General features: G+C 39.5%; 1 protein-coding gene across 1 annotated transcript in view; it reads left to right on the top strand.

The window, feature by feature from the left end:
• Nucleotides 1–13,059, top strand: part of C1H1orf87 (chromosome 1 C1orf87 homolog) — an 81,182-nt gene that overhangs the window by 50,800 nt on the left and 17,323 nt on the right. The window contains exon 8 of the mRNA XM_025356202.1: nt 11,222–11,286. Coding sequence (XP_025211987.1) covers nt 11,222–11,286 — 65 coding nt within the window. The remainder of the gene's footprint in view (nt 1–11,221; nt 11,287–13,059) is intronic.

Here is a 13,059-nt window from a genome sequence, read left to right as displayed (position 1 = left end):
CCCTTAAGCTAGTCTTCTTGTGTTTTCTTTTATACACTTATCAACCTCTAATGAATTAGGTAATTTGCTGATTTATCATCTGTTTAGTTATTATCTGTATCTCCCTGACAGACAGTAGATGATAGTGCCACGGGGAAGAAAGGGTCTTTGTTTTATTCATTGATGTATCCAAAGTGTCTAGAGCAGTGCCTGGTACATAGTAGGTTCTCAATAAGTATTTATTGACTTGAACTGAATTGGGGGTTGGGGATACATTGAATTGAATTGAATTAGAGGGGTGATCCCTCAAAATATTCTCAGGGATGCAGATACATAAATTCTTCTCAGTCCCTATCTCATGAGCACCTTGAAGAAGGCCTTCCTTACCCAAGTCATCAAAATCAGGTCCCTTGGGCTATACTCTGTCATGGCACCCAGTCATTTTATTTGCTAACACTTATCACTATTTGTAATTATGTGTGTATTTGCGTTATTTGTTAGTTTAAAGTCTACATAGTGATCTCCATGCTAGCAAGGGGCATGACTATTTTCCTCACACTATATTTCCAACATCTAGCCTAGTACTTGGCTGTATTAGTCCGTTCTCACAGTGCTATAAGGAACTACATGAGACTGAGTAATTTCTGAAGAAAAGAAGTTTAACTGACTCATAGTTCTGTAGGCTGTACAGTAAGAATGGATGGGAGGCCTCAGGAAACTTACAATCACAGTGAAAGGCAAAGGGGAAGCAAACACGTCTTACCATGGCAAATCAGGAGAGAGAGAAAGAGAGACAGCGAGGGGGGAAGTGCCACAGTTTTTTTGTTTTGTTTTGTTTTGATTTTTTAATTATACTTTAAGTTCTAGGGTACATGTGCAGTTTTAAACCATCAAACCTCATGAGAACTCACTCACCATCATGAGAACAGCATGGGGGAAATCCGCCCTCATGACCCAATCACCTCCCACTAGGCCCTTCCTTCAGTACATGGAGATTACAATTTGACATGAGATTTGGGTAGGGACACAGAGTCAAGCAATATCATTCTGCCCCCAGGTCCTCCCAAGTCTCATGTTCTTTTTACATTTCGAAACCAATCATGCCTTCCCAACAGTCCCCTAAAGTCTTAACTCATTCCAGCATTAATGCAAAAGTCCAAGTCCAAAGTCTCATCTGAGACAAGGTAAATCTCTTCTACCTATGAGCCTGTAAAATCAAAAACAAGTCAGTTGCTTCCAAGATACAGTGGGGGTACAGGCATTGGGTAAATGCTCCCATTCCAAAAGGAAGAAATGGGCCAAAACAAAGGAGCTACAGTACCCATGCAAGTCCAAAACCCACCAGGGCAGTTATTAAATCTTAAAGCTCCAAAATAATTTCTTTTGACTCTATGTCTCACATCCAGAGCACACTGATGCAAGGGGTGGGTTCCTAAGGGTTTGGGCAGCTCTGCCCCTGTGGTTCTTCAGGGTACAACTCCTTTGGCTGCTTTCACAAGCTTGCATTGAATGCCTGTGGCTTTTCCAGGTACATGGTTGAAAGCTGTCACTGGATTTACCATCCTGGGGTCTGGAGGACTGTACACCCTCTTTTTACAACTCCACTAGCAGTCCCCTAGTGGGGACTCTGTACAGGAGCTCCAATCCCACATTTCCCCACTGTACTGCCCTAGTGGAGGTTCTCCATTAGGGCTCCACCCCTTCAGCAGACTTCTGCCTGAACATCCAGGCATTTCCATACATCCTCTGAAATCTAGGCAAAGGCTCCCAAACTCTTACCTTCTGCACATCCACAGGCCCAACACTCCATGGAAGCTACAAAGTCTTGGGGCTTGCACCCTCTGAAGCCATGGCTTGTGCTGTGCCTTGGTCCCTTTCAGCCACAGCTAGAGCTGGAGCAACTGGGATGCAGGGCACCACGTCCTGAGGCTACACAGAGCAGTGGGGCCCTGGACCCAGTCCATGAAACTATTTTTCCCTCCCAGGCCTCCAGGCCTGTGATGGGAGGGGCTGCCAAGATCTCTGAAATGACCTGGAGACATTTTTCCCATTGTCCTGGCTATTAATATATAGCTCCTCATCACTTATGCAAATTTCTGCAGCCAGCTTGACTTTCTCCCCAGAAAATGTGTTTTTCCTTTCTACCTCATAGTCAGGCTACAAATTTTCCAAACTTTTTTTCTCTGCTTCCCTTTTAAACATAAATTGCAATTTTAGACCATCTCTTTGTAAATGCTTATGACTGTACATTTTTAGACACAACCAGGTCACATCTTGAATGCTTTGCTGCTTAGAAATTTCTTCTGCTAGATACCCTAAATCACTTCTCTCAAGTTCAAAGTTCCACAGATCTCTAAGGCAGGGGCAAAATATTGCCAGTCTTTTTGCTAAAGCATAGAAAGAGGGACCTTTACTCCATTTCCCAAAAAGTTCCTCATTCTCATTTGAGACCACCTCAACCTGGACGTCATTGTCCATGTCACTGTCAGCATTTTGATCAAAACCATTCAACAAGTCTCTAGGAAGTTTCAAATTTTTTTTCCCACATCTTCCTCTCTTCTTCTGAGCCCTCCAAAATGTTTCAACCTTTGCCCATTACCCAGTTTGGAAGTCACTTCCACATTTTCATGTATCTTTATAGTAGTGCCCCACTCTCCTGGTACCAATTTTCTCTGTCAGTCTGTTTTTACATTGCTGTAAGGAACTACCTGAGACTGGGTAATTTATGAAGAAAAGAGGTTTAATTGACTTATAGATTTACAGGCTTAACAGGAAGGATGGCTGAGAGGCCATAGGAAACGTAACGATCAAGGCAAAAGGCAAAGGGAAAGCAAGCATACCTTACCATGGCAAAGCAGGAGAGAGAGAGAGACAGTGAAGGGGGATGTGCCACACTTTTAAACTATCCGATCTTGTGAAAACTATCACGAGAACAGCATGGGGGAAATCTGCCCCCATGATCCAGTCACCTGCCACCAGGCCCCTCCTTCAACACATGGAGAATACACTTTGACATTAGATTTGGGTGGGGACACAAAGCCAAACCATGTCATTGCCACATGATAGGTACACAGTAAATGTTTGAGGAATTTACTTATTCATTTATTTAGCAAGCATTTACTGGGTACCTACTACATACCAAGCACTACTCTTACACACTAGGAATATAGATATGAAAAAAACAAAACCCCTTTGCTCATGAAACTGATATTCTAATGGGAAAGATAAATAATACCTAAGTTAGAATATATGGCATATCACATGGAGCAATACAGAAAAATGAAGGGTAAAGGTTATGAGGCACATCAATCAATGAACATATGAATAATGAGGTTATGATACTGAGCTTAGTCAATGAATTTCCACTATGCCAGCTTTGGACATGAGAGTCTGCCTTCTTTAAAACCTTGGGGGTGGTTGGATGAACGAGAGGGGTGTGGCTAAGCTGGAAACGCAGAAAACTGAGCTAAGAGCTGAGTAGAAAATCGCAAGACTAAAATTAATACCAAAAAGGCACCAATCTAAAGGAAGAAAAAGCAAGTATCAAAGCTCACATTATACTTATACATAGTAGAGACTCAATAGATGTTTGTTGATTAAAAATTGAGATCCAGAACCAAGATTCCAAGAATTAGGAATATGAGACCAAAAGAAAATGGGGAGCAAATAAGGTTAAGCTACTTATTATCCTATCAACACTCTCAGTTTCTCACTGTTTTTGTGCAGATCAGAGAAGCACACTGATTTCTTTACTCACCTGTCTTTGTCTTTTAAATGTTCAAGGATATCAAAACCGTAAGAACTAAAAAAGAATTGCATTTATAAGAAATAAACCTGTTTCATCCCTAAACAGTCATTGGCTAAAGCTTCTTTTGTTGAATTAAATCCGTTTTGTTAAGGGCTTTGTACGCAAACCTATATCCTTAAGAGATTAAAGATGCAATTTAGACACACATTTTAGAAGCTGAATGCACGAATCATTATTTTAGTACATATTATCCATTAATCTGCTGTTCAATTGGGAACCCATTTGGAATGTGGCTGCTTGCTAATTAGCAGGATTCTAGTGCTGAGCTGCTTCCTGACTAAATGTCCTTTAGAATCAATAAAACATCAGGAGGGATTATGGTGATGTGGGATTAGCCCCATCTAACCAAATAAAATGAGTTGTGTTTCCTCCTTAAACTGTCATGTTGTAACAGTTGACGAGAGGAGCAATTTCACAAACCCTGTTACAAAGTTGTTGTTGTTGTTGTTTTAACATTGAGATTTGGTTTTTTGCCATTTGCCTACCAATTAGCAGAGACATTAGTGAATGACTGCCAGGATAAGGCGATTTTGAGAAAGACTTGATTACGATTTCAAATCTCTACTCTGAATCACCCTTATGTAAAATGAGTTCAGGTTGTGTTGGATGGAAATTATTATCCGTGTTCTTGGCCAGAAACATGTAAATCAGAATTAGCATTTAATGTTTCTGTGTGACTTTGCAATAAATGGTAATTAAGGAGGGCAGAGAGAGAACAGGAGGCAAACTAATACTCTAAAATTGTATTGGCAAAATTAAATGCTTCAAACCAGTTTAAAACACATGCACACAAGCCAAATTGTGTTGGGGGAAAGGATAAATAATAAAGCTGCTATGGAAGCTTCATGAATAGAGGGGAGCAATTGACACAGCCACAAGCAGGACTTATCATACACATCTGGCCCATTATTGAGAGTGCAATTAAGTTGAAAAAGACTGGTTTTGCTAATCCCAGAAACAACCAGAGGATTTTAGAAGATGAAGGAAACATGAGGTGTCTGATTCAGCAATTACTTATAAAGGGAATAGGAAAAGTGTTAGGTAGCAAGCTATTAGAGATATGGTATAGATCTGCCCATTGGCTGTGCCTTAGAAATCAGACCTGCTGCCTTTTCTCTTCCAGAAAATAATAATAAGTGCTTTATAAATATTAACTCTTTTAATTATTACAATTTTTCCATGAAGTAGGTATATTATTTTTCAAGTGAGGAAACTGAGGCACAGAGGCACAGAGAGGCTAAAACCAATACACAAGTAATAAATGAATTCATCAATAAGTCTAAGTCAAATGTAGGCTCTCTACCTTCAGTCTCGTCTCTTGGTCACTACACTACACTGAGTCTCCTACAAGTCCTGTGAAACTCAGCTTATAAGAGAATGGCTAGGCACAGAGGCTTTAGCCAAACTGCCTAAGTTCCAGAGCTGGCTTCACCCTTGGGCTTGATGCTAAAGAGAATTCTAGATTTCAGTTTAGTATCTCTTGCCCCCTCCTCCAGGACCCAGGAGGAATGTAAGGTATGAATACCAAAGAGGGAAACATTTAAGCTCCAGGGGCAGGTATTATCCAAAGAAGCCCAGAGTTTGGAAGCAACCTTTCCTTACCAGATCACATGGCTTAAACAACAGAGATTTATTTTCTCACAGTTGTGGAGGCTAGAAGTCCAAGATCAAGGTGTCAGTAGGTTTAGTTTCTTCGAAGGCCTCTCTCCTTGGCTTGGCTAACTCTCAAAAGTTAGGCTTCTTTGACTCTTCCTTCTGTTAGGGCTGTTAAAGGCTGAATTGTATCCCTCCAAAGTTCACATATTGAAGTGTTAATCCCTAGTACTTCAGAATATGGCTATATTTGGAGGGCCTTTTAAAGAAGTGATAGGCTGGTTATGGTGGCTTATGCCTGTAATCCCAACACTTTGGGAGGCGGAGGTGAGCAGATCACTTGAGGTCAGGAGTTCAACACCAGCCTGGCCAACCTGGGAAAACCCTGCCTCTACTAAAAATACAAAAATTAGCTGGCATGGTGGCACATGCCTGCAGTCCCAGCTACTCTCGAGGCTGAGGCATGAGAATTGCTTGAACCTAGGAAGGAGAGTTTGTAGTGAGCTGAGATCGTACCACTGCACTCCAGCCTAGGTGACAAAGTGAGACTCTGTCCCCCTAAAACTAAAAATAAAGAAGTGATAACTGAGTTAAAATGAGACTGTTAGTTTGGGTTCTAATCCAATCTGAAGGGTGTCCTTATAGGAAGTGGACATTTGGAGACACAAAGAGACATCAGGGATGTACGTGCACAGAGGAAAGACCATGCACAGAGAACACAGCAAGAAAGTGGCCATCTGCAAGCCAAGGAGAGAGGCCTTGGAAGAAACTAAACCTACTGACACCTTGATCTTGGACTTCCAGCCTCCAGAACTGTGAGAAAATAAATTTCCGTTGTTTAAGCCATGTGATCTGCGGTATTTTGTTATGGCAGCCTGTCTGAGACCATTTGGACTGCCATAACAGAATATTATTGACTTGGTGGTTTATAAAAAACATAAATTTATTTCTCAGATTTCTGGAGGTCAGGAAGTCCAAGATCAAGACACAAGCAGATTTAGTGTTTGGTAAGGGTCCACTTCCTTAGAGACAGATGTTTTTTTCACTGTGACCTCCTATGGTGAAAGCAGAAAAAGGTCTCTCTTAGGCCTCCTTTATAAGAATACTAATCGTATGCATGAGGGCTCTGCCCTCCATGGCCTAATCACTTTCCTAAGACCATAGCTCCTAATACCATGAGAGTGAGGATTTCAGTACATGAATGTGGGGGAGATATAAACATTTAGACCATAACACAACCCCAGCAAACTAATATAGTCCCTGAAGGCTAAAGGCCTCTTCAGTAATCCTCCTGTCTGACTCCTCCTTCTGGCATATTTTGTTTCCCTTGACTGAAGTAGAAGATTACAGGATTCTGAAGGCAATTCTTCAAATCATGGGACTTAATTTCTGATCCTGGCAGTCTGAACAGAGCTGACTCTTTATCAATATTCTATACTATGTCTCAGCTGAGCTTGGTGGGATTTGTAGGAGCTAACCAGGTAAGGGACAGGGAAGAGTATTTCAGAGATAAGGAGCCGTATGTGCTGAGACAAAAGCCAAGCAAAAATAAGTTTGGTGAACTACATACTGTTCATTATGGCTGGAACATACATTTCAGGAGGCAAAAAGGTAATGGGCTTAGGAGGTGAACACCAGCAAACCTTTTGACTTAAGCCTTCATAACCCTCACAGAACAGCATGCCAGCTGAAACTACCTTCATCAGTGTTACAAGGATGTTCCAGTAAAATAGCCTACATTTTGTGTGTTTAGTGCATTTAGGTTTGTTTGGTTTTCTAATGTATGAGGCTTTTTGTATAAAATAACATCTGCCTAACAACCCCTAACTAAAATTTCTATGAAGAAGGAAAGAGACAAACAATACAGGAGTAGCAAAAACTGACTAATAGGGACTCTAGTGTCAAAATGTACCAAAAAAATTCTTCACTAACTATAATAAATGGAATGTGGGAAAATAAATGAGTTGCACGCCCCAAGCTGTGCCCTATCCACCTATAAGAAGTGCAGAAAACAGAAAATACTTTATCCTTTCACCATAATCTTCCCCTTGATTTGGGGACCTAAGTATTGACCAACAAGAAAATTACACAAGTGCTGTTTTCTTGTGCAGCCTGAGCACTATGGTTCCCACGTCTCCTTTCCCTCCCTCCCCTGCCCAAGGATACACTCATGTATACTTAATCACACACAACTCTTCTGTGCCTATTTGGAGAGCTCAACTATCAAGAATGACAGCAGAAAGTTGAAGTAAGCAAGGTGGGAAAGGGAAAATATGACTATGATGCTTGCATCTGATGAAGGTAATATCTGATAATAAAGTTGTAGAGGTTAGTACAGAGAGGAAGATCACTGTCTGTTGTATATGATGAGGAGCATTAGCTTATGGCATACTATACCAATATGGGGTATGCGATATACAACAAATGTAGCGAGAAGATCCTATCTCTGCCCTATCAAGGTGTACCAGGTGTATGCCTGAGAGGCACCAGGAGTGGATGAAAGTTGTCATCTGCCCTTGACTTCCGGTCTAGCGAGCAGTGAGCAAGGCCAAAGGAAATCAATGCAACTCATCTGCTGGGTTTTACTGAACACGAATAGATACTCATTTGAAGCATAATACCTAATTTTTAAAAAACACACACACTACAAAACATGGAAAGGGAGCCACAATTCTGCAGGCTCCAAATCTCAACAGACCTTTTAAATTGATCTACTCTAAGAAAAATTTAGAAAACCATTGATTTTTTTGTAGAGTATAAGAAGCCATGTCCTCTACTGAAATGAATTGGAAAGTAATCAACATAATGAGATTAAAAGGACGCAAAAATGAAACTTAAAAAGCACAAAACATGAACAGAGGAAACTAGAAAGAATTTTGGTAAATATGGATGGTTTCAAGAAAACTAAAATTTCCATAGCAGAATTAAGAGGTAACCAGGAATCAATATATAATGTCAAATTTAAGAGGCTTTTACAAAATCTAGAGGAAAATAGCAAAGAAGAAAATGAGGATAGTAGATATAAAAGAAGAAGAATAGAGATTCAACCTCAGAAATAGAGATTTCTTTGGTATTATTAAAAAGAAAACTAGAAAGAATGGAAAAAGAAATAAAAATGGAAGTCCCAACTGAAGAAACTTTGCAGAGCTTGTACAGCTGTAGAGATTGAAGGGACTCAGTGTGACATAAGCTCAATTAAGAAAAAATGTATGCACATCATTCCAACAAAACTTTTATATTATAAAGACAAAGGCAATTATTCAGGGATCCAGGCCAAAAACCCAATAAAACTAAACCAAAGCAAACAAAGAAAAAATTAATTATAAATGACCAAAAATCAGACTGACACCAGACTTCTGCAATAATAAATGTCAAGAGACACTACAGCCGTGTCCATGGAACTGCAGAGATCACAGAAATATAACTGAAGTCAAGTTACATTATGTTCAGATAGATTTGGAGCCAGGGCATAAATCCTGGCTGTCCCATTGATCCTTGTGCCCTTGGGCAAGTCACTTACCTGCCCCATAAGATGGTTGTCTCGATTAAATGAGATAATGCACAAAAAGTACTCAGAATATTCACTCCATGCCATTTTAACTTGAAAAACTCAGTTAAAGTGGGATTTGAAATCAGGTCTGCCTGAAATCTAGAATCAGGCTCACAGAACTTGTCCTCCAGTCCTGACCTGTCTGGCTTGACACTGGAGTTTTGGTACCTACTTTTGTTATTAGAATTATAGTGCCTGTTATGGCAACTAGAACCCACTCCCAATTTAAGTTGTGAACAGCACTTTGAAGGTCTTGGGGTAATGTAAAGAATGTGGGAGAAAAGAAATATTTTGTCAGAAGGATCTTAAAAATTGTGTTGGTCATGTAAGTCCTATACCATTCAAATCAGGCAATATCCAAATTCAATCATTAAAAAATTTTCCGTCAACCTGCTTCCCCCGCTGTCAGCATATAATCAGGAATGGGCAGGAAATTTTCTGGTGTCATTTTATGCAAAGGCCTTATCTCATATCATACCTGATATCTAAGAGAACACTACCTGATAACTCCTAACATCTCTGAAAAAATAAATGTTGTGTAATGTGTAAATATTAATGGATCTAGGTTCTTATTGTTGTTGCTGTTTTATGGTTAATTTTTTTTTAATCAAAGGGTCAGAAGGTGCTGCAGCCATAAACCTGGACTTAAAATAGTCTGGAAAGAAATTGCAAGAAGTGTAGAAGACAGGAGATGCCTCTACTGTAGTTTATTTGCAGATCTGTGCTAATGTCAGATCTTTATATAATGATTAATATTCCTTAAGAGTGCTTGCTACTTCTTGTTCAACTTTCTCTTATCTGCCTAGACCTGCAGCATCTGATATAGTCATCAGCTTATCTGACTGGCAGTCCTGCATATCCATCACTTATCTGTCTATTCATGTGCCCAAAGTGGCATGAAACTCTGGAGGCCACATGTTCAAAGCCCAATATCATACTTATCCTGACCAAATAATTTCTCTAAACATTATGTCATATATAGGAAAGGCTTCATGAAGTCTAAGAAAAATAAACTAGTTACCTATTTAACTCATCATTTTATTTAAAGAAAATAAAGTCATATGACATTAGAACTTTTCTTTAAAAACCAAGCCTATATATTTCCCAACTTGCTCTTCATTTTTACTTGACTTCTTCTAATGGACAAGACGGAGAAAGATAAAGATACTTAGTTGATATTTGGTTGCTAGCAACAGAAACTGTCTTTTGCTAACACAAGCAAAAAGAAATATTTTCAAAGGTTATGAATTAACACAATAATCGGAGAAAAATAAAACTTCAGGAAGGACTAGAACCAAACATTAAGGCAGAGATAGAGGCAGAGACAGTGGGAGAGAGAGAAGAAGCAAGGGAGGGAAGAAGAGAGGAAGGGATAAATAGATTGAGATCACAACGTTGGCTAGGGCAGGGTATGGGACTTTGACCATACCATGGTCCCATCTACACAGTATCCAAAAGGAAACCAGTAGCTGTCACCCCAGAGAAGAGTATATTTATATATAAATGGAGAATGGATGCTGGGCAAGCAAATATAAGTAGTTTTCAATGTCAAAGCTTTGCTAAAGTACTTTTTAAGCTTTAAATTACCTGGTTGTCACTTGCAGACATATTACTCAATGTAATTTCCATTTGGGAATTCACTGACTATTGTGTTCTTGCATTCAGCACCCATATTTATCCCCTTCTATGTTTTTTTTCTGTGTTGTAATGCTTTCCATACTTGTGAAGGCTAAAAAGAACTTTTCTGAAACCCTCTTGACACAAAGTTCTAGACCTGTCTTAAGATCAGTGAGATGCAATTTCATAAAATTTGAAAGTCAGAAGCAGTGGGGAGAGGCCAGTGGCACGGAGACTGTTTGTTTGTTTGTTTGTTTGTCTATCTGTTTATATCTACAGCAGTAACAACCCCAGAAACTGGCAAGTGTTTGTTTTTCCAGTGGCCAGAAAGCAGTTTGTACTGCCTGATGACAACTTCATAGCTAGGGGCAACTGAGACATCAGCCAGATTTTCCTGGTGTTCCCTAATCTCTGGACCACATCTGCTAAGGTCTGACCCTAAACTTAGCAGCGCACTCCAGCTTCTGTTCTAATGGTTTTGCAGTAATTCCCTATATCAAAGCCCTTTTTAATAGACATATATAAAGTAGCTTCTGTTTCCTGCATTGGACCCTAAATGATAGAAGTATCAAGAAGCTTATTCAGTATCACTACCAATATAAACAGAGCTTCACTGGACATTCTTTCAGGGCAATGATATTGATCACCAATTTTTGTTTCCTTTTCTTGCGCAGATGGCAGAATTTTGTTGCGATGCTGAGCACAGCTTCTTCTGATTTGTTATCTGATTTGCCTACAGGTGAGTTCCATTATTTTTTCGCTCCAGAGAGACCTTCCATTTTTCACAGCTATTGTTGACTATGCTGCCTAGTTTGAGTGGTTTGCTTGTTGGGTTTCATCTCATTTCTCTCAGAAATGTAAATAGCTCCCCAGTGAAGGAAAAATGGGAGTGAGAATCACGTTAATGGCTATTCTTTTAGGCCAGTTAGATCATAAAAGGCACAATTCTCCAAGTTTTATTTTATCATGAGACATTCTCTAGTGGTAGCCCTTAAAGATGAATGCAGTACATTTACAGACGTTAGTATTATTTATTAGAATTTCAAGTGCACAGTCGCTTAGATCAAAGAAGCTCATAGCTGGGTATTTATTCTACTGGTGTCTCAACAAAAGAAACCTGTGAGAGTATATATATGTTTAGTGTAGCTTTTTTTGGTAAACATTTTTAAAAACAGAATTAACAGAAAGATCCTTTGGGGACTATTTAATTAAATTACAGTATAACCAATTGATAAAATGATGCAATTGTAAAATAATATGGCTGGGTTGCTACAGGAAGATTTCCAAGACATATTATTAAGTGAAAATTGTAACGATGCATTGGGGAAAATATTTAGCAATTAGCAAGTTTTAAATATGACAGGTGAAAAAATATGCATTGATATTAATCTGCTGTTGTAGTTTTTCTATTTACTACATCCATCAACCATTTAGTGATTGCCCTTTGGATCAAAATACAAAGTACTAAATGTGCGTGTGTGTGTGTGTGTGTGTGTGTGTGTGTGTGTGTGTGTGTGTATGTATGTTCGGGATTAAATATATCAGTCTACATCCAGGTGGAAAAACCTAAGAAATCTTACTAGGTATTTCAAGCAGAGAGAATTTACTAAAGAGAATTGGTTATGTAAATATCCAAAGGTTGAAGGATAAAAAAGAATATGGTGAGTATATTCATTTCCCAGGGCTGCCATACAAAATACCACAATCTTAGTGGCTTAAAACAATAGTAGTTTATTCTCTCACAGTTCTGGAGGCTGGAAATACAAAATCAAGGTGTACGCGTGGCCAGGCTTTCTCTGAACACTCTAGAGAAGAGTTCTTTCTTGCCAGTTTCAGCTTCTAGTAGCCCCAGGCCTCCTTTGGCTTCTTATTGTGTAACTCCAATCTCTGTCTTTGTTTTCACAAGGCCTTCTCCTTTCTGACTTCTGTGTGTCTCTGTATCCAAGTGTTCCTCTTCTTTATCTTATAAAGACACCAGTCATTCTAAGTAGGGCCTGCCCTAATCTAGAATGACTTCATCTTAACTTGATGACATCTGAAAAGATCTTGTTTCCAAATAAGCTCAGATTCACAGGTACCAGTGATTACAACTTGAACATATTTTTGAGGACACAATTCAATCCACTACAGGGAGGTAACCCAGACACTAGTAACTGTAGAAAGCAGCTACCACCTTAAGGCTGAGGGAACATAGAAGAAGGGGTACTATTATCAGAATCTCATAGCTAGTGTCACCACACAGATGGTTCTAGGGTCTCCACGGAAATGCCAAGCAGCTGGAGGAAGGATTTCAGAGGGGATTCCATACAGCTGATTCTTGGACTACAACATAGTTTAAGACTCTAAGAAGGTGTCTGCACTTGAATCTCTTACAAAGCATCGTACTTTCAATGAGGAGACCATTGAAGTGATGTCACGTGGCTGTTCACCTGACCTGAGGTTTCACACGTGGGTAGGGCTGAGAATGCTGAAAAACTATAGCAGTAGCTCTTCTGATGCTAGGTGGATACTT

This window comes from Theropithecus gelada, chromosome 1, assembly GCF_003255815.1.
Source record: "Theropithecus gelada isolate Dixy chromosome 1, Tgel_1.0, whole genome shotgun sequence".
Lineage (NCBI taxonomy): Eukaryota > Metazoa > Chordata > Mammalia > Primates > Cercopithecidae > Theropithecus > Theropithecus gelada.
The sequence above is the reverse complement of the archived record's forward strand: the minus strand, read 5'-3'. Positions and strand labels throughout refer to the sequence as shown.